The sequence below is a fragment of the Sorex fumeus genome, unplaced genomic scaffold (genome assembly GCF_029834395.1).
Source record: "Sorex fumeus unplaced genomic scaffold, SorFum_2.1 ptg000086l, whole genome shotgun sequence".
Lineage (NCBI taxonomy): Eukaryota > Metazoa > Chordata > Mammalia > Eulipotyphla > Soricidae > Sorex > Sorex fumeus.
The window spans coordinates 29,984,476-30,002,642 of NW_026606143.1; the positions used below are offsets into that span (position 1 = coordinate 29,984,476).

Sequence of the window (18,167 nt, forward strand, 5' to 3'; positions counted from 1 at the left end):
TGGCTATGATCAAGATTTCATATCTGGTACAGAGGATCAAACTGGGGCCAGTAACATACAAAGCAAGTGCCCTACCCCTGTACTATGTCTCTGGCCCCATACCACTGTATCACTGTATCACTGTCATCCTGTTGTTCATCGATTTCCTCAAGCAGGCACCAGTAATGTCTCCTTCGTCCTAGCCCTGAGATTTTAGAAAGTGCCACATTCGAGGCTCTTTCAGGGTCAGGAGAAAGAGACCCATCATTGTTACTGGTTTTTGGCATACTGAATACGCCACGAGGAGTTTGCCAGACTCTGCCATGTGGGCAGGATACTTTTGGTAGCTGCCAGGTTCTCCAAAGTAAGAACTAGATAATAAGATGTCCCATGGCCACAGATGCGGTCGAGCACTTCCAGAAGCTGGGTTTCATAGTCTCTGGGTCTTGGCCATTGATGGGATTACAGGGTGCGGGGGGGGGGGGGGGGGAGGAGCAGTTGGTGGATGTAACGCCTACATACCATACCATCTCCTTTATTCGAAGAAAACTATTCCACAGGGACTATTATCATGCCCTGTCGTGCAAATGCAAAAGCAAATTTGAGAGATAGCATAATTGTCCCAAAGACCCCCAAACATGAGCCAGGAAGTCCATGGAGGTAATAGTGCCACAAAGCCAAGTTCATGCTTTCTACCTCTGCTCAGTGCTGCCTCTACTATGGCTATTGAAATTTTCCACCTCCTGGCTTGCTCTCATAATCACTGACTAGCTCTCACTGAGTACTGATTTGCGTGTGCTTGTCACCTGCATCGTATGAACTGAAGGTTTCCCAGCCTTGGGAAGATTTTAGAGTGCTGCTGCTGACAGGCTGGAGCGATAGCACAGCGGGTAGGGCGTTTGCCTTGCACGCAGCCAACCCGGGTTCTATTCCCAGCATCCCATATGGTCCCCTGAGCACTGCCAGCGGTAATTCCTGAGTGCAGAACCAGGAGTAACCCCTGTGCATCGCCGGGAGTGACAGTCATGGACACGAGCAGCAAATGCACAGCTCGGGCCTCTTGGCCTTGACCAGAAGTGGTGGCCAGTCTTAGAAGACTGTGGTCCCTTCTCCTGTGGCATCTTACGTCTCCACAAAGTCAGATTTGAGCTGAGTGGTGTTCTTAATGCGGGACCCAGGCCAGCCATCCCACGGGCGATTCCAAAGGCTCAGATAAGAGACTCATAGTACCAGTGGGGAGAGAACTGATTACTCAGAAGTGGTCCAGGATCAAATGTCCATGACTGACACAGGAACCCGGCTGCCGCTGGGGGGCATGATGAGCTGCTGGGTGCTGCTGCTGCGTGCACAGTACCCCATCAGGAGCATCCACTGACCCACCAAGACCAGCCTGTATGGCCAGCGGGTCCAGGTAGAACAGAAAACCCCCTGCAGGGGAGATCACCTCTGGACTCAGAGATGGGAAAAACAAATTAGGGGTCAGCTGGGGATGCTCCTCCCTCACATGCCCCCCCCTGACGTGAGCCCGCGCACAGAGAGGAGCTGGAGGGAACCCAGTGCTTCACCCCTTGAGCCCCGAAAGATCAGGAAAACTGGTGTGTCTTCTGATGCAGAGACAGAGACTACATAGGGCAATGGTGGCAGCTTCCAGGCAGAAGGCTGCCCAGAAGCGAGCTGCCAAATGCAACTGAAGCAGAGAACTACCGTTATTCTCAGTGATAATAACAGCACCATCAGGAGAGAATCATTATCTGCAGAGGAACTAAATGCTCTGGACATCTAGAAAGCAAGCTGAATTCAGGAGATTTTGGTACAGTGAGCAGGTTAAGGCAGACTAACGCTTTTCGGGGACTGAAAAAGATGGTATAGGGGGTAAGGCACTCGCCACACATATGGCCAAGCCAGGGTTTGTTTGTTTGTTTTTGCTTTTTGGGTCACACCCTGCAATGCACAGGGGTTCCTACTGGCTCTGCACTGAGGAATTACTCCTGGTGGTGCTCGGGGGACCCTATGGGATGCTGGGAATCGAACCCAGGCTGACTGCATGCAAGGCAAATGCCCTACCAGCTGTGCTATCGTTCCAGCCCCTATGCCAGGTTTAAACCCTGCACCACATGGTCACCAGACCGCTACCAAAAGTGACTCTGGAGCATTACCAGGCGTGGCCCAACCACCCCAAACACACCAAAGAAAGGTCCCTTTCAAACAAAGGTGCTTCTGCTGGAGCTAGGAACCCAGCAAGGTAGCACCTGGAAGTTCTTGTTCCTCTTTCAAGCTTGTGTCTCCATCCACGGGCACAGCCTGGTCCCCTCCTCAGGTGCTTCCCCAAAGTGGCCTTCATTTACCTAAGTTCAGTGGTGCAAAGGGGCTTGTTAGGAATAAGACACCTGTCTCACTTATGACTCTGCAGTGTTTTCACAAACGAAAGAGAGCAAACATTCTAACAGATGCTCCCCTTGCTCTAAAAGCTCAGGGAAGTGCAAGGGTTCAGGTGCTCTGAGCCACGCCGAGATGACAAAATATACTTAGCATTATCTAAGTAGTATCTTCGCATTGGTTCTAAACCACACTGCTGCTCTGGATTTTCCCCTTTCTGGGTAATGAAGTTTTCAAACTTATGCACTGAGATTTACAATCGGGCTCATGGTTTTCCTAACTGAAGCCCAAAGGCTCAGCCTCAGAGGGAGAGCAGAACAAATACTCATGTCATGGGGGAGCATACTGGTTTACTGCTGGGCTTATTATTTGAAGACCTGGGTACTTGTTAAAAAATGATCTCCAACCGCCCTCGCCTTTGGCAGGCATTCAGAGTGGTTCTGTCTGCGCTCCCTAAGGATCATTTGATGCTGGCAAACTGTCTTCTGGGTCACCGCAAGTCGTCGTCTCCCCCACATCCCCCATTTAAGTAAGAAAAGCTGTATGGGGAACCGGAGTGACAGTACTGTGAGTAGGGCACTTGTCTTGCACGTGGCAGACCCAGGGCCATTCCCCTGCACTTCTTATAATCCCCCAGTACACCAAGAGTGATCCCTGAGCACAGGGCCAGGAGTAAACCTTGAGCAACTGGGTGGGTGTGGCCTTAATACAAAACAAACAAAAAGCTTTATGAAAATGCAGCTCTCTGGTTTATTTCCTATTGCCCTTAGCGGTGGGCTGGAGTGATAGCATAGCGGGTAGGGCATTTCACACAGCCAACTCGGGTTCGATTACTCTGCTCCTCTCGGAGAGCCCGGCAAGCTACTGAGAACACTCTGCCCACACGGCAAAGCCTGGCAAATTCCCCGTGATGTATTTGATATGCCAAAAACAGTAACAAAAAGTCTCACAATGAAAACGTTACAACAGCTAGTTTGTGCCCACTCAAGCCAATCGATGAACAACGGGAGGACAGTGCCCTTGGCGGCAGGCTTGGGGTTTGTGAGAAGCCTGCAGGCCTGAATTATGCGCTGCCCCCCCCCCCCCCGGAGAAAGGTTTGCTGGACCTGGCTAGAGGGCAGTGACATGGACTTCACTGATAAGGACCCAATGTTAAATAACTTCAAGTTAACTTTGAGAAGTCGCTAAGGATCTCTATTTTGTAGAGAAGTTGAGTTTTGTTACTCATTTTTGCCAGAATCCAGTTCCCTATCTTTGTGGCCCCAGAACTGCACCCCCACCCTCACCCCCAAGCACATGCGTGTCTTCGTTTCTTGGGTCTTCTTCTGAATCCGCTTTTTCATTCTGCGGCTCGCCTCATTAATGAGCTAAACAAACCGTTTCCACAAGGCCGCTACTGAAGCGCGCCCGCCCTCGCCTTTGGCAGGCACTCTGCTTCCAGGCTGACTCGCAAGGCAGGGGTTTGCGTCCCAGTTATAATCGGGCCTCTGATTACAAGCGTTACAACAGCTAGTTTGTGCTTCTGTTTACATTGAATATGTGTGTTTTCCTTAACCCACATAAAACCCGGAGAGACAGTCTACACCACTTCTGTAGACTTACTTATAACCTCGAATAAATGTCCTTTCAACTCACTAAACTGAAACTTCTTCATCCATGAACTAGAAATGCCCGGGCAAGGAAGACTGTAGGCAGAGAAGTCTGGATTATGATGGCAATGTGTCCAAAAGCAGTGGTGAGGTTTTTTTTGGTTTTTTTTTTTTTTTTTTGCTTTTTGGGTCACACCCGGCAATGCACAGGGGTTACTCCTAGCTCTGCACTAAGGAATTACCCCTGACGGTGCTCAGGGTACCATATGGAATGCTGGGAATTGAACCCGGGTCGGCCGCATGAAAGGCAAATGCCCTACCCACTGTGCTATCACTCCAGCCCCGCAGTGGAAAGTTTTAGCTAATCAGAAACAAACTTAATGACCCCTGAACCTCACCCCTGCCCTTTCTTAATGTCTCAAATGGTATCCTTTATGCCTAAAAACAATCACAACTGTATTCTAATATAAATATAGTCCTGACAGCCTATAAAAAAAAAACCTAACATTGTAAGACCAGAGAGATAGATTAATAGGGGGAGCATATGTTCCGCATGCAGGAGACCCCGAGGTTTGATACTGGTTCCCCACTTGGCCCTCGAGTACCACCAGGTGTGGCTCCCTCCAACCCTGAAAAAAAAAAATCAAGCCAAACCCCAGGTCTGATCCTGGCTCCCCAAACACTTGTTTAGCCCTTTAGTACCACGAGGTGTGACTGCCCCAACCCCTAAAATATCTAACTGGATGCATACACTCTAGGAAAGTGGGGGTACTAAGTACGAACTGATACTGCCAACAAATTTAAATTAAATAGGGTCTCCCCAAAACATGTGCTTTGATTACAGCACTTACTATACTAGCCACTTGCTTATACCTGAACATATAAGACTTTATGCAAACAAGCTACATTTACATAGATCCCTCATTCAGGGCTGGAGCGATAGCACAGTGGGTAGAGCGTTTGCCTTGCATGTAGCCGACCTGGGTTCAATTCCTCCGCCCCTCTCGGAGAGACCGGCAAGCTACCGAGAGTATCCCACCCGCACGACAAAGCCTGGCAAGCTACCTGTGAGGTATTCAATATGCCAAAAACAGTAACAAGTCTCACAATTTGTTGTGAGACGTTACTGGTGCCCACTCGAGCAAATAGATGAACAACGGGAGGACAGTGCTACAGTGCTACCTCATTCAGTAAACACTGAGTACGGGCAGTCAAAAAAGTGATACAAAATGTACCTTCATAAGTAGAGCGATTGCGGGATGGTAGATGCATGCTAAAAGTAGACTACAGACCGAACATGATTGCCTCTTAATACCTCTATTGCAAACCAGAACACCCAAAAGGAGAGAGCAAAAGGGAATGCCCTGCCACAGAGGTGGGGTGGTGTGGAGGGGACGGGGTGGGGGTGGTGGGAGGGATGTTTGTGACCAGCTGTAGAAAACAAATTATTTCACAATGCCTTTTCAGCATGCCTGATATGGGGGTGTAAACTCTAAATAATAATGGTGCATCTTTTGTCAAAACAATGAATCTAGTCAAAGTAGATAAAGTGTTAACTAGAATTCATCTGCCTCAACATGCATTGGGAGGGGTTGGGGGGGGTTATTGGCGTTCTTCGTGGTGAAAAATAAGTATTGGTAAAGGGAAATGTGTTTGATATTTGCATGACTGAGAATTAAACCTGAAAGCTTTGTAATTTTTCCCACAGTGATTCAATAAATAAATAAATTAAAAAAAATCTCAACTAATGTAGACCCTGTCCCTGGGGCAAGAAACCAGAAAAGACTGACCACACCCAAACTTTATCTCAAACTCTCAAAGCTTCCTTCTGTTCCTTTAAATACCAATTTATCTGCTTTATCTGCTTGAGCACCAGCTAGGAGTCACCTGGAGCAACTGCACACAAAACAGAAGTACCCAATCATCTCTCCTGCTTAAATTAACTCTCTTCAAGAAGCCTACGTCCCTAGACATAGAAAGATTGCATCATCTGGGGAACATAAAGTAACAAAATAGGAGACTGACACCCAAGAGTGGCCGAGATTAGTACCAAGAATTTTGCTCCATGGCTTGGAGGCCAGCCACACGTGCTGGGGGAAAAGGGAGCTCAGATAGAGAAGGGAGCACCAAATAAAGGGTGTTGGGAGGATCCTCCCAGGATCGAAGAAGCATGCTGAAAGTAGACTATAGACCAAACATGATTGCCACTCAATGGCTCTTTTGCAAACCACAACACCCAGAAGGAGAGAGAGAACAAAAGGGAATGCCCTGCCACAGAGGTAGGGTCGGATGGGGTGATGGGGGGTTGGAGGGTACTGGGACCTGTGGTGGTGGTGGAAAATGGGCACTGGTGGAGGGATGGATACTCGGTACTTGATCACTGTATAACTGAAACCCAAGCACAAAAATTTGTAAGTCTACAACTGTACCTCATGGTGTTTCACTAATAAAAATATAAATAAATAAATAAATAAAGATGCCTACATTCCTGCCTATTAAGGTACTTAGGTAAAGTAAAAAAGTAAAGGCCCTCCCGTTGATCATCGATTTGCTCGAGCGGGCCCAGTAACGTCTCCATTGGAGACTTTGTTGTTTCTGTGTTTGGCATATCGAATACGTCACAGGGAGCTTGCCAGGCTCTGCCGTGCGGGCGAGATACTCTCGGTAGCTTGCCGGGCTCTCCAAGAGGGGCGGAGGAATCGAACTCGGGTCGGCCATGTTGGCCGCTTGTAAGGCAAAGGCCCTACCGCTGTGCTATCGCTTCAGGGCTGGAGGTACTTAGGTGTAAATTCTAAATCTCCTTCAATTTTCTCTGGGTATTTCTGATGTATACATGGTATACATGTATTTCATTTCATTTCATGTATACATCTACTTTATTAATTTCACTGATAAAAAATCTTCACCAGGATCTTTCTAGAAGGGTAGGGGAGAAATGTATATATTTAAATAAAGAGTATATATTTCTTTGATCTTTTTTTTTCTTGGCTTTTGGGGTCACAACTGGCGATGCACAGGGGATATTCCTGGCTTTGCACTCAGGAATTACTCCTGGCGGTGCTCAGGGGACCATATGGGATGTTGGGAATCGAACCCGGGCCAGCCGTAGTATGCAAGGCAAATACTCTACCCGCTGTACTATTGCTCCAGCCCCCTATTTCTTTGATCTTTTAAAATTACTGTATTTTGGGTGGCCATACCGGCAGTGCCCAGGACTTATGCATGGATATGCACTCAGGGATCATTCTGGGTATAGTCAAGGGACCATATGGGGTACGAGAGATTAAACCTAGAGCCAGCAGCACACAAGACAAACAACCTACCCACTACACATGACTCTCTCCCAAGGATCTACTTACTTTACTTATCTTAGCCAATTATATTTAAAGCTGCTTTTCTAAGATCCAGTTCCCACAAATAACATAGCAATTATTTTATCAGTTGACTTCAAGATGTTTTATGAAAACAATTACCTGATAGCAGTCTCCTTTAAGATTGTCTAAGACATCACCACACGTTTTTCGCATGAATTTCTTACATCCATCAATCACCATTTGGTCAATGTTCCAAACAGGTTAAAGAGAAATTTCCCTTGAAATGGAATATACTAGAGAATTCTAAAATAGTTTATCTTTAATGAAAAGGTTAACTCAAATGCAAAGCTCCGTCACACTAATTTCAAAAAATGATGAATGTGCAGAGAATGGTTTCATTTTGCACCGGACACACAAAAAAGACCAAATTTCCTATTTCTGGTCAAGAAAAAAACCACCGGAGCAACTGCTGAGCGGAACACAGGACAAGGACCAAAGAAGGCTTGCTCGTCACTTCTCAACTTGATCATCTCTGCTCTGTTAGCGGTCACATAAAAAGGCTGGCACTAAAATGAAGTGTTTGCTCAAGGCAGTTTTAATACACATTTGCCTCCTAACAGGACCATGAGTGTTCAGTCAAAAGAAGAGGAAGGAAGCAATTGCTCCATAGGTTGAAGCCTGCCTCATGAGTGGGGGGAGAAGGCAGCTGGACTAGAGAAAGGATCACTAAGAAAATGATGGTTAGGAGGATCAGTCGGGATGGGAGATCTGTGCTGAAAGTAGATAAAGGACCAAAAGTGATGGCCTCTCTGTGTCTGTGTTGTAAACCTGTAAACCGTAATGCCAAAAAGTCGAGAGAGAGTATGTGGGAAATTGTCTGCCATGGAATCGAGGGAATTGGAGTCGAGCATCTTCCACCCAGATCCTCCAAATTCCAGTAGGCGGGGGTCACACCCACCACCTGGCCCCCTGGCGCCGTGTAATCCCATCAGCGGCCAAGACTCAGAGACTATAAAATCCAGATCCCGGAACCGCGCGGCCGCATTTGCGGCCGCGCGACATCTTATTACCTCATTCCTACTTTGGACAAACTTGCAGGCTATCCGAATGTAGCCTGCCCACAGGGCAGAGTCTGGCAAACTCCCCGTGGCCTACCAAATATGCCAAATACCAGTAACAATGATGGGTCTCATTCTCCTAAAGAGCCGTGAATATAATCTCAGGGCTAGGATGAAAGAGACGTTACTGGGGCCTGCTCGAGGCAATCGACGATTAACAGGATTAACAGGAATGGGGGGGGGGGTTGGAAAGCGGGGGGTATACTGGGGAGACTGGTGGTGGGGAATGTGCACTGGTGGAGGGATGGGTGTTTGAACACTGTATGACTGTAACTCAAACCTGAGAGCTTGTAACTGCATCTCATGGTGATTGAATACAAAAAAAAATTTTTAAATAGTAAATTTTAAAAAAGACAATTATCAAACTTCATCTTTTACAGCAAAGGATATCTCTACCATAGTGACCATCTTTGGTTTCAGTTTGACTATTTCACATAATATGCCCCCGTCTCCACCTCCCAGGATCAGGACATCTTTGCCAGTGTAATCTTCTTTGCCACTGCCCATGATGGCTCGGGTGTATGCCAAATCACTCTCTGCCAAATCTAGGGAGGAAAAAAACAGAGATCTCAAATGGTGACTCTATCCAAAGCCAAATATCATCTAACTCACTGTAGTATAGATTGTGCTGGATTCCAGCCTAAAATGGAAACTGCACTCATCTTCAATCTTTAGGCGCTGCCAATGTATGAAGATATTTCACTTTTTGGACTTTAGGTCTTTTTTGTAATCAGTGGCATCAACCTGGCACTTAACACAACAGATAACACACATACATCTCCTAATGGGGAAAAATCAGTCTTACAAATAATCCTGATATGCTCCGTCATTAAAAGCTATTACATCTCCTCAACTGGAGGACTATATAATTGATCTTTGCTTCAAAAATACAAGGAACGAAGGTCAAGGAAGTATAAAATGTACACATACTTTTGAAAAACTGAAATTAAATTCACACACATATCTTAAGTTTTTGAGCATTTGCAAAATCTCATTACACAAAACAGGCATCAATAAATTCGAAATGATCAAAATAAAAAAAAATACAAGGACTTTGCATGTGAGAGTTCGAGATTCGATGCCCTCATCACCACGGGGAGGGTGTCCCCCCGGCCTTGACAGTTTCTTAAAAGACAAGCAATTCTATTTTTCTTAACATACAATCTAATCATCCATAAACTAAAAATGTAGAAAAAGAAATGTCAGGAGAAAGTTGTTATGGCTTTGCTATGACGCATAAAATTCCCAGCAATTCACAGGTTAGTACGATGCAAAAGTTTATTTCAAAAATCAGTAACACCAACCAGGGATTTGGAGAGTTGCACAGCAGTGGTACCCGCCAGGAATAGTGATGATATGATAATGAATGTCTTTTTGTCTTGAGCATAGGGAAGGGGCTGGAATACTTACTAACATCCCCACTAAGGATGAGGATATTCCCAAACTGCTTAGAGTGCAGAATTTTAATGTTCTGATAAGGTGAGTCTTCATCATACACCACTTCATCTATGTCATACTCAACCAGGCGGCCATCAGCGGTGGGCCAGTATCTGTCAATGGCACCTCCTCGAACTATGGGCGGTAACCTGGGAAAAAAAAGCAAGACAGGAATGAGGTGTATGAGGAACTTGCTTCTGGGGAGGCTACCTGAAACAGACCCGGGTGTGAGAGGAGGGCCGGGCTGTGTTTCACTCCCATCTGACACCTGTGCCACACAAAAAAGTAGACTCAGAAGGAAGTGCTCAGAAGCAAACCCCAGGACACCTTGCACCCCTGTCAAGTTTCCTGAATGGGTCAGTTTCCTGAATGGGTGCAGCATATAGCCATACCATGGGCTTTTCCAAAATAATCGTTTTTTAAAATGGAATCACTGTGAGATACAGTTACAAAAGTCTCATGATTGGGTTTCAGTTATACAATGTTCAAACACACATCCCTCCAACAGTGTACATTTCCCACCACCAATATCCCCTGTATCCTTCCTGGTACCCCTCACGCCCATCCTGCCTCTATGGCAGGTCTCTCTCTCTCTCTCTCTCTCTCTCTCTCTCTCTCTCTCTCTCTCTCTCTCCCTCCCTCCCTCCCTCCTTCCCTCCCTCCCTCCCCCCTCCTCTGCTTTTGAGGTCACACCCAGGGATACTCAGGGCCTACTCTTGGTTCCACATTCAGGAATTACTCCTGCCAGTGTTTAGGGGACCATATGAGATGTCGGGGATTGAACCCGAATCAGCCAAATAACACCCTCCCCGCTGTATCGGTCCTGCCCCTCTTCACTTCTCTTCCTTGTTGTTGCTACAGTAATAGGCATGGGGCATGATCACATACCCTCTCATTTGTGGTGTTCACTTTCGGGTGGGGAGGGGAGGACTCACAGCTGCAGCACCTGCAAAGCGTCTTTCTTCCCTTTGAGATTACTAAGCAGATCTCATTAGGGTGACCAGATGAAGATCCTGGCTCCCCAACCAACCTTCACCAGTAGGGACCAGGGTACAGCGGGGAGAGAGTGTGACTTGCACAGAGTCGACCCGGGTTCAATCCCTGGCATCCCGTATGGTTCCCCAAGCACCACCAGGAGTAATTCCTGAGTGCAGGGCCACGAATATAACCCCTGAGTGTCTCCAATGTGACCCAAAAAAAAGGCTTCACCAGTAACACTGGCACCTAGAAGATTCTTTTGTCTGTTTTTTTTTTTTGATGCCGCCATACCTGGACATGGTCAATGGGATGTCGGGGTCAAACCTGGGTTAGCAGCATTCAAGGCAAGCACCCAGTTTCCCTCCCACCACCCCCCTACAGCCTGCCACTCTTCTCTTCTCTCTCTCTCTCTCTCTCTCTCTCTCTCTCTCTCTCTCTCTCTCTCTCTCTCTCTCTCTCTCATTTTTATGACAGGGTGAATATACTAGAAACTACCAGCAGAGGACAGTAAAAGATGGGAAAATACACCTGGCAAAGGGGTGTGGCCAATGCAACCAGAATACAACTTGGCGGCTGCAAGCCCTGCTCCCAACACAGGGGGCTGCACCATCACCAGCCAGGCTCTTCCTGCTCATGTGCCTGCCCCGAGTCTTGCCCTTCATACTCATTTCCAAAAGGACAGCCCCGATCCTGGCACAAATGATTGGAGCTTTCTACAGTGAAATACGAGTATCGGAAAGGAGCGCTGAGATTTGCAAAGCAAATTGCCCGAAACTGATTTACTCCCAACTGATTCCTCCCTCCCTTCAACTCATCGCTCAGGTGAACAAGCTTAGCAGTGGGGAAAGTTAGGCATATGGGCAGAGGGGGCTTGGAAAATCTGGCGCCCCATCGGGACAAGATTGCCTTGGCGGCCGACCCGGGTTCGATTCCCAGCATCCCATGTGGTCCCCCACCACCAGCAGGAGTAATTCCTGAGTGCAGAGCCAGGAGTAACCCCTGAGCAATGCTGGGTTTGCCCCCACCCCAAAAAAAAAGAATCCCATCCTTTCTTATTTTCTTTTTTTGCTTTTGGGGTCACACCAGGTAATGCACAGGGGTTACTCCTGGCTCTGCACTCAGGAATTATCCCTGGCGGTTCTCAGGGGACCATATGGCATGCTGCGAATCGAACCCGGGTCAGCCGCGTGCAAGGCAAACATCCTACCCACTGTGCTATCGCTCCAGTCCCATGGATCTCATCCTTTCTTAGTGAAAAGTGCACATTTTCAATTCACAGGCCACAGAGGCAGTCCGCTCTGCGGGTGGTAGTCATTTATGATTCAACTGGTAACAATGTCATTCCTGGACGGAACAAATGTGGCACCAACATTTTGATGCTGGCAAATTCCTTCCTGATTGCTGAGTTCCTAAAACATGTTATGACCTAGCAGGGGCCTGTGTGCCTGGCTGCAGACACAGAAAGCTCTGCAAGCAGGAAACTAGGATCAGGACAGGAAAGGATGTGGATACGGCCAAGTTCTGAAGGCTGAGGAAGAGGCCGAGGACTCCTAAACTGAACTTGGATGAACCTGAGTTCTCTGGCAGATTTTTTTTAAAAAAAGATCCAGTTCTGCACTGAGTCACGTTCTTTTCACTAGCCCCTTCTGGTTTTCGCAGCAACTGGGTCAAACAACTCTCTCGTTATCTTCCATCTGTCCCGCTTTTTCCTAAGGATGATCAAATTTAACATGCGGATTTAAACGCCCTGGTTCTTGCTGATAAGGATCCTCCCATCTGGAGAGTGCTGTCAGCTGGAGAAAGCTCTATATACTTCCATTTTGAGGGAACAGCGCAATAAGGGGTAAACATCTTATATGCTATGTTTTGCTTGAACAGACCTCACTAGTGCTGTCTGCTACTCCGCCAGAAGCTGAGGCTGACTTTTTTTTTTGGCCTTTTGGGCCACACCCGGCGATGCACAGGGCTTATTCCTGGCTCTGCACTCAGGAATTACCCCTGGCGGTGCTCAGGGGACCACATGGGATGCTGGGAATTGAACCTGGGTTGGCCGCGTGCTAGGCAAACGCCCTACCTGCTGTGCTATTATTGCTCCAGCCCCTGAAGTTGACTTTTGAGGTTTCCACATCTGAAGTAGGGAGCACTCCGGGCCAGAACCAATACAGGTTATTTTATTCATTAAACAAACACAGAGGGATGTTTGGGAGTAGACTTACCGCTTCACCCGTTCAGTACAGTCCTGACTCAGTTCTCTCATTCTTTCTTCTACTTTGTTCAAAAGCTACAGTGAAAAGAAATTGAATCAGTGGGCTTCCAGATTAAGCTGAGACAAATGGCTAGTTATTGCCCAGGAGCTTGGGGCCATGTTGACAGAGCTGTGTGATGCTGGCACATCCCCAGATACACCTGTCCTCCCTCATCCCTCCGCAGTCTCCTGGCTTGGCCTGAGTCCACACTCCCACGCCAAGTCTCCTGCATGGTGTGGACATAACCTTCAGTCTAAATTACCAACAAAAATCAGGGCCGGAGCTATAGTACAGCGGTGAGGGTGTATGCCTCGCATGAGGCCAACCCGGGGTTTGATCTGTTGCATCCAATTAGGTCCGATGTGATCACTGCCAGGAGTGATCCCTGAGTGCAGTGCCAGGAGTAACCCCTGAGCACCACCATGTGTGGCCCCAAAATGAACCCAAAAAAAGTACCAACAAAATAACAGAAAAGGCAGAAAGGGCAAGCCTTTATAAAGAATGATGTAGATAGAGCCAGATGTGTCCTTCTGGCGAGATATTTACAATAAAATCACTACTCAGACTCAAGCAGTCTGGGGAAATATGACAGCAGATCCCCCAACAACTGAGTAACTGTTTTTCTTCTCAAGTTACTCATCTGCAGGGAGAAAAGTTCCCAATTAACCAAGAAATCAGCAAGTATGTGAAAGGAAGTCTTAACATTAAACTAGATAGAGCTTATGCTCCATGAATACTTAAGTATAAATACAAGTGGGAAACCAACGCCGTCAATTTCTTCTTTCACGCGTCCATCGCCGTCGTAGCTCTGAAGATCCAGTAACACCAATCCATGTGGGTAAATTCTCAGATTAGCAAAGCTACAAAGGAAAAGATACTGCAAGGTCAGGAATGATCTCACAGCCCGTGGGGAAAATAAAGACCCCATTCCAATGGAAAGGAATGCTCCTGTGCCCTCTAACAAGGCAGGTAGGAGGCCCCTTAACAATGAATTCCAGGAAGCCATAAAATCAAGAATGGTTGGGAATGACCCTGCTGCCCAGCCATCGAGAGACCTTCAATAGGAACAAAAGTCCTGCCAGACTGAGTAAAAACTCTCAGAGCTCCAAGTCCGTTTCCTTGATGAGCTCTATTAAGGGCCTCCATGGCAAAGAAAGTCCCAGCCCAAGGCAACTTGGAAAAAGCAAATCAGAATCATCAGCCTTACAAGATAAGGGCGGAGGGCCATTGTGGTATGGCTGGACGCGCCCCCCCCTACTCTGTCTGGGTGGGCTATTTTACTTAAAGTGCCCCCTTTAACTTACGGGGCACTCCATTTTACAGTCACCTGCACATTCCCTCCCCCCACCCTTTTTATAAGTCTGTCTTCTCCCACTCACATATGTTCTGGGATGGTTTTTTTTTTTTTGGCTTTTGGGCCATGCCAAGCAGTGCTCAAGGGACCATAAAGTGCAGGGGATCATATCCAGGCCTCCCTGTGCAAATCGTGTAGTCCTTTCATTTTTTTTTCCCAAATAAAACAATCCTGCTACAGTCCTCTCCTGAGATTCCTTTCTGCTAAATGAAAGGTGGGCGAAGAAGACTGGGACTGCCTTTTCCTTCTTCCACAAAGAACATAGTCTTGCCTTGGCCCGAGAGCCACTGCTGCCTTCAAATTCAGGCAGTGGGGTGAGCTCCCACGCCGTGGGGACTAAACAGGTGTCAGGCACAGCCTGCCAGTGACATGGGGTCAGCAAGACTTGCTCACATTGACTCCAGCACTATCATAGGTGTCACCGGAACCACAGTTGAGCGTGAGCCCCGTGGTACATGTCAACAGCCCATGTCAATATGCTAATGAACACACTGCACCTTGTACGGACTTTTTAGTTTGGACCAAACCAAGCAGCGCTCCAAGGCTATTCCAGCTGCTACCTGGGAGTCCAGGGATTGAACCGGGGGACCCCCTCATGCAAAGCACGTGACAGCCCTAGGTGCTATCTCCCCAGTCTTCTGTGCTGTCTTTTATCAGTCCTACAGTCACCAGGCCCTGGTGGTACTGTCCAGAGTGTCTACTTCCTCACTTTTCCCGTGCCTCCCCTTTGCACTGACCCAGTTTACCTGGCAAATGCATTTGTTTTCTGTTTAGAGTCACCTCTTGAAGGCTCGGAAACCAACATCGATTTTAGGGAAGATTTAGCACTATATAGCACTGTCCTCCCATTGTTCATTGATTTGCTCGAGTGGGCCCAGTAATGTCTCCATTTTGAGACTTGTTGTTACTGTGTTTGGCATATCGAATATGTCATGGGGAGCTTGCCAGGCTTTGCCGTGCGGGCAAGATACTCTCGGTAGTTTGCTGGGCTCTCCAAGAGGGGCGGAGGAATTGAACTCGGGGGTTGGCTGTGTGTAAGGCAAACGCCCTACCTGCTGTGCTATCATTCCAGCCCTTTAGGGAAGAGACAGAGTCAAAAGCTAACGTTTGCAAAAGAAGGTTCTTAGGCCTGGAAAAGTGACTTCAGCAGCAAGCCTGGAAAACTGAATTTTAAGATGCCACCCTAGGAGGTGAATGCACTAGGTTTCAACAACCATGGCCTGATGAGGAAGAAAGATAGGCAGGGCAAACTGGGTTTTCCAAATAACCTTCAAAGTCCGAAACAGCCATAACAATGGCTGGCTGCCAGCAGGTTTAATTTGCTTGGTTCCCTGCAAGCCTGAAAGCCAGTTCCAGCCTGCAGACTTTTAAAAAATGGTTTTAAATATTTTAAAAGTTGGGTTTATTTAAGGGACAAAGTGATGGGGGTATGTGCCTTCTGACAGATAGAGCTCCCTGCACTCATCAGTGGATGTGACCAGGTTCCCACCTTTTAAATGAAACATGACTGCATGTGACCTGCAGCAAGGGTGATTCTGCATGTATAACTGAATTACTTCAATAATAAAATGTGTTACTTAATATATGTATTTATTTAAAATTACTTAAATAGGAATAAAATTACTTCCATGTGGCCAATCCCAGTTTGATCCCCAGCACTGCATATGGTCCCCCTGCACAACCAATCTGGACTGACCCTAGAGGACAGAGCCAGAATTAAGCCCTGAAGAGTCTGGTGTGTTCCCCATAAAACTAACCAACCAACCACCAAAATCAGGGGCTGGAGCAATAGCACAGTGGGTAGGGCATTTGCCTTGCACACGGCCAACCTGGTTCGATTCCCACCATCCCATATGGTCCCCTGAGCACCGCCAGGGGTGATTCCTGAGTGCAGAACCAGGAGTATCCCTATGCATCGCCAGGTGTGACCCAAAAAGCAAAAAAAAAAAAAAAAAAAAAAAAAAAAGCAAAACTAAAATGGTTACTTCTAACTATAAGCCATGGTTTTTTAAAAAAAATAATAAAACACTTGAAAAATATCAAATTATAAGAAAAAGTCTGTAAGACTATATAGGCAGTCACAGTCACAGTCCTCCCGTTGTTCATCGATTTGTTCGAGCGGGCCCAGTAACGTCTCCATCATGAGACTTGTTGTTACTGTGTTTGGCATACCGAGTACGTCACGCATGAATATATAGCCAGAATAAGTAAAAGGGAAAAAAGAATAAATAAAAGCAAAAATAAATAAATACAGGCCAGAGTGTATGTTTTGCAAAACATGTATCTGCAAGGGATCAGGGCTAAGGCTCAAGTGAGGTCATCTCCACTTCCAGCACTGCCTGTGCCCCTTAGCACTGGTGAATGTGACACCTCATCACAACACTGGGCTGACTTTTCACCTAGCTTCAAAATGAAGTTCAGGGGGCTGGAGAGAGCTGGAGATAGTATAGTAGGTAGGAAGGTTGCCTTGCACATGGCTGACCTGGGTTCGATCCCTGACTCCTCATGGGGTTCCCCTGAGCCCTGCCAAAAGTGATCCCAGAACACAGAGCCAGCAGTACGCCCTAAGCACCGCCAGATGTGCCCCACCCCACAGAAGTCCAGGCCCAAGCCCCCTGGATGAGCTGATAATATCTTCTTGCCTGTCATACCAGCAGCAAATGGAGAGGGGCCAAGGTAAAGGAAAAAATGAGAAATGCCACCTTTTAACCACCTGGGTGGTTCTGGTAAACAGTTCCACCATAACTACACAAAAATCAAGAATGCTAGAAGGCACGGTCAAGTGCCAACTTCAAGGTATTAGAGCCAGAAATAAATGCCTAGGCAAGAAATACCTTGCCAAGGGGAAACAGGAAGAGCTTAGGAGATAAGTCAAAGGGCTAGCACCCCGGCTTGGTATGTGGGAGGTTTGGGTTCCACGCCCAACACCGCACATGGCCCCTGAGCACTGCCGGGAGTGACCCCCAAGCACTTCACAGCAGGGGGTATGGGGGGGAGGGGGGACAGGGAGGAGAGAAAAAAAAGAAGTAAAACTGGCAAGGACAGGGGGCTGGAGAGATAGCACAGCGGGTAGGGCCGTTTGCCTTGCACACGGCCGACCCGGGTTCGATTCCCAGCATCTCATATGGTCCCCTGAGCACCGCCAGGAGTAATTCCTGAGTGAAGAGCCAGGAATAACCCCCGTGCATCGCCAGGTGTGACCCAAAAAGAAGCAAAAAAAAAAAAAATTGGCAATGACAGGACTGGGCTCTCAGCATCACAGTCCATAAGCAAAGCTTAAGAAAAAAAGCAGCACTCCCTCTGAGAAGTGAGGCTGGTCAGGTAACAGGGAGTGGCACTAGGGGCTGAAGAGCTAGGACAGCCGACTCAGGTGCCATCCCAGGCACCCCCCAGGGTTCCCTGAACCCTGCCAGGAGTCATCCACCAACAAATTAAAATCTAAGAAGGAAAGCCTCATGTGGAAAGTTTTTAAACGAAGCATGTTAATTTGTATTTTTTTTCCTGCTTTCCGAAGCAATTTGCAAATAGCTCTTGTCAAAAAAAAAATCCCTTTGGGGATGTATATTCTAAATGCTCTAGACAAGTGTTTTTCCACTCCAATCCCCTTCTAACCAAGCCTGTTTCTCTCCTGTGGCCCTTTGTCCTACCAGTTGCCACCACCAATCCCCTCCCCCCACCACACACACACCCGAACTGCTCTTAGAAGACGGGAGTTGGTCTCTAGGGTAGAAAAAATTCAAAAACTGCAGTAAAAAGAAGGAAGGTTCCTCTGTAAA

General features: G+C 47.3%; 1 protein-coding gene across 1 annotated transcript in view; it reads right to left on the reverse strand.

Annotated features, from left to right (window-relative positions):
* SMS (spermine synthase) overlaps positions 1-18,167 on the reverse strand; it is a 68,097-nt gene that overhangs the window by 18,269 nt on the left and 31,661 nt on the right. Inside the window, exons 3-7 of the mRNA XM_056131188.1 lie at positions 13,804-13,897; positions 13,008-13,072; positions 9,787-9,962; positions 8,767-8,921; positions 7,418-7,507 (exon numbers count right to left, since the gene is read on the reverse strand). Of these exons, the coding sequence (XP_055987163.1) occupies positions 7,418-7,507; positions 8,767-8,921; positions 9,787-9,962; positions 13,008-13,072; positions 13,804-13,897 (580 nt within the window). The remainder of the gene's footprint in view (positions 1-7,417; positions 7,508-8,766; positions 8,922-9,786; positions 9,963-13,007; positions 13,073-13,803; positions 13,898-18,167) is intronic.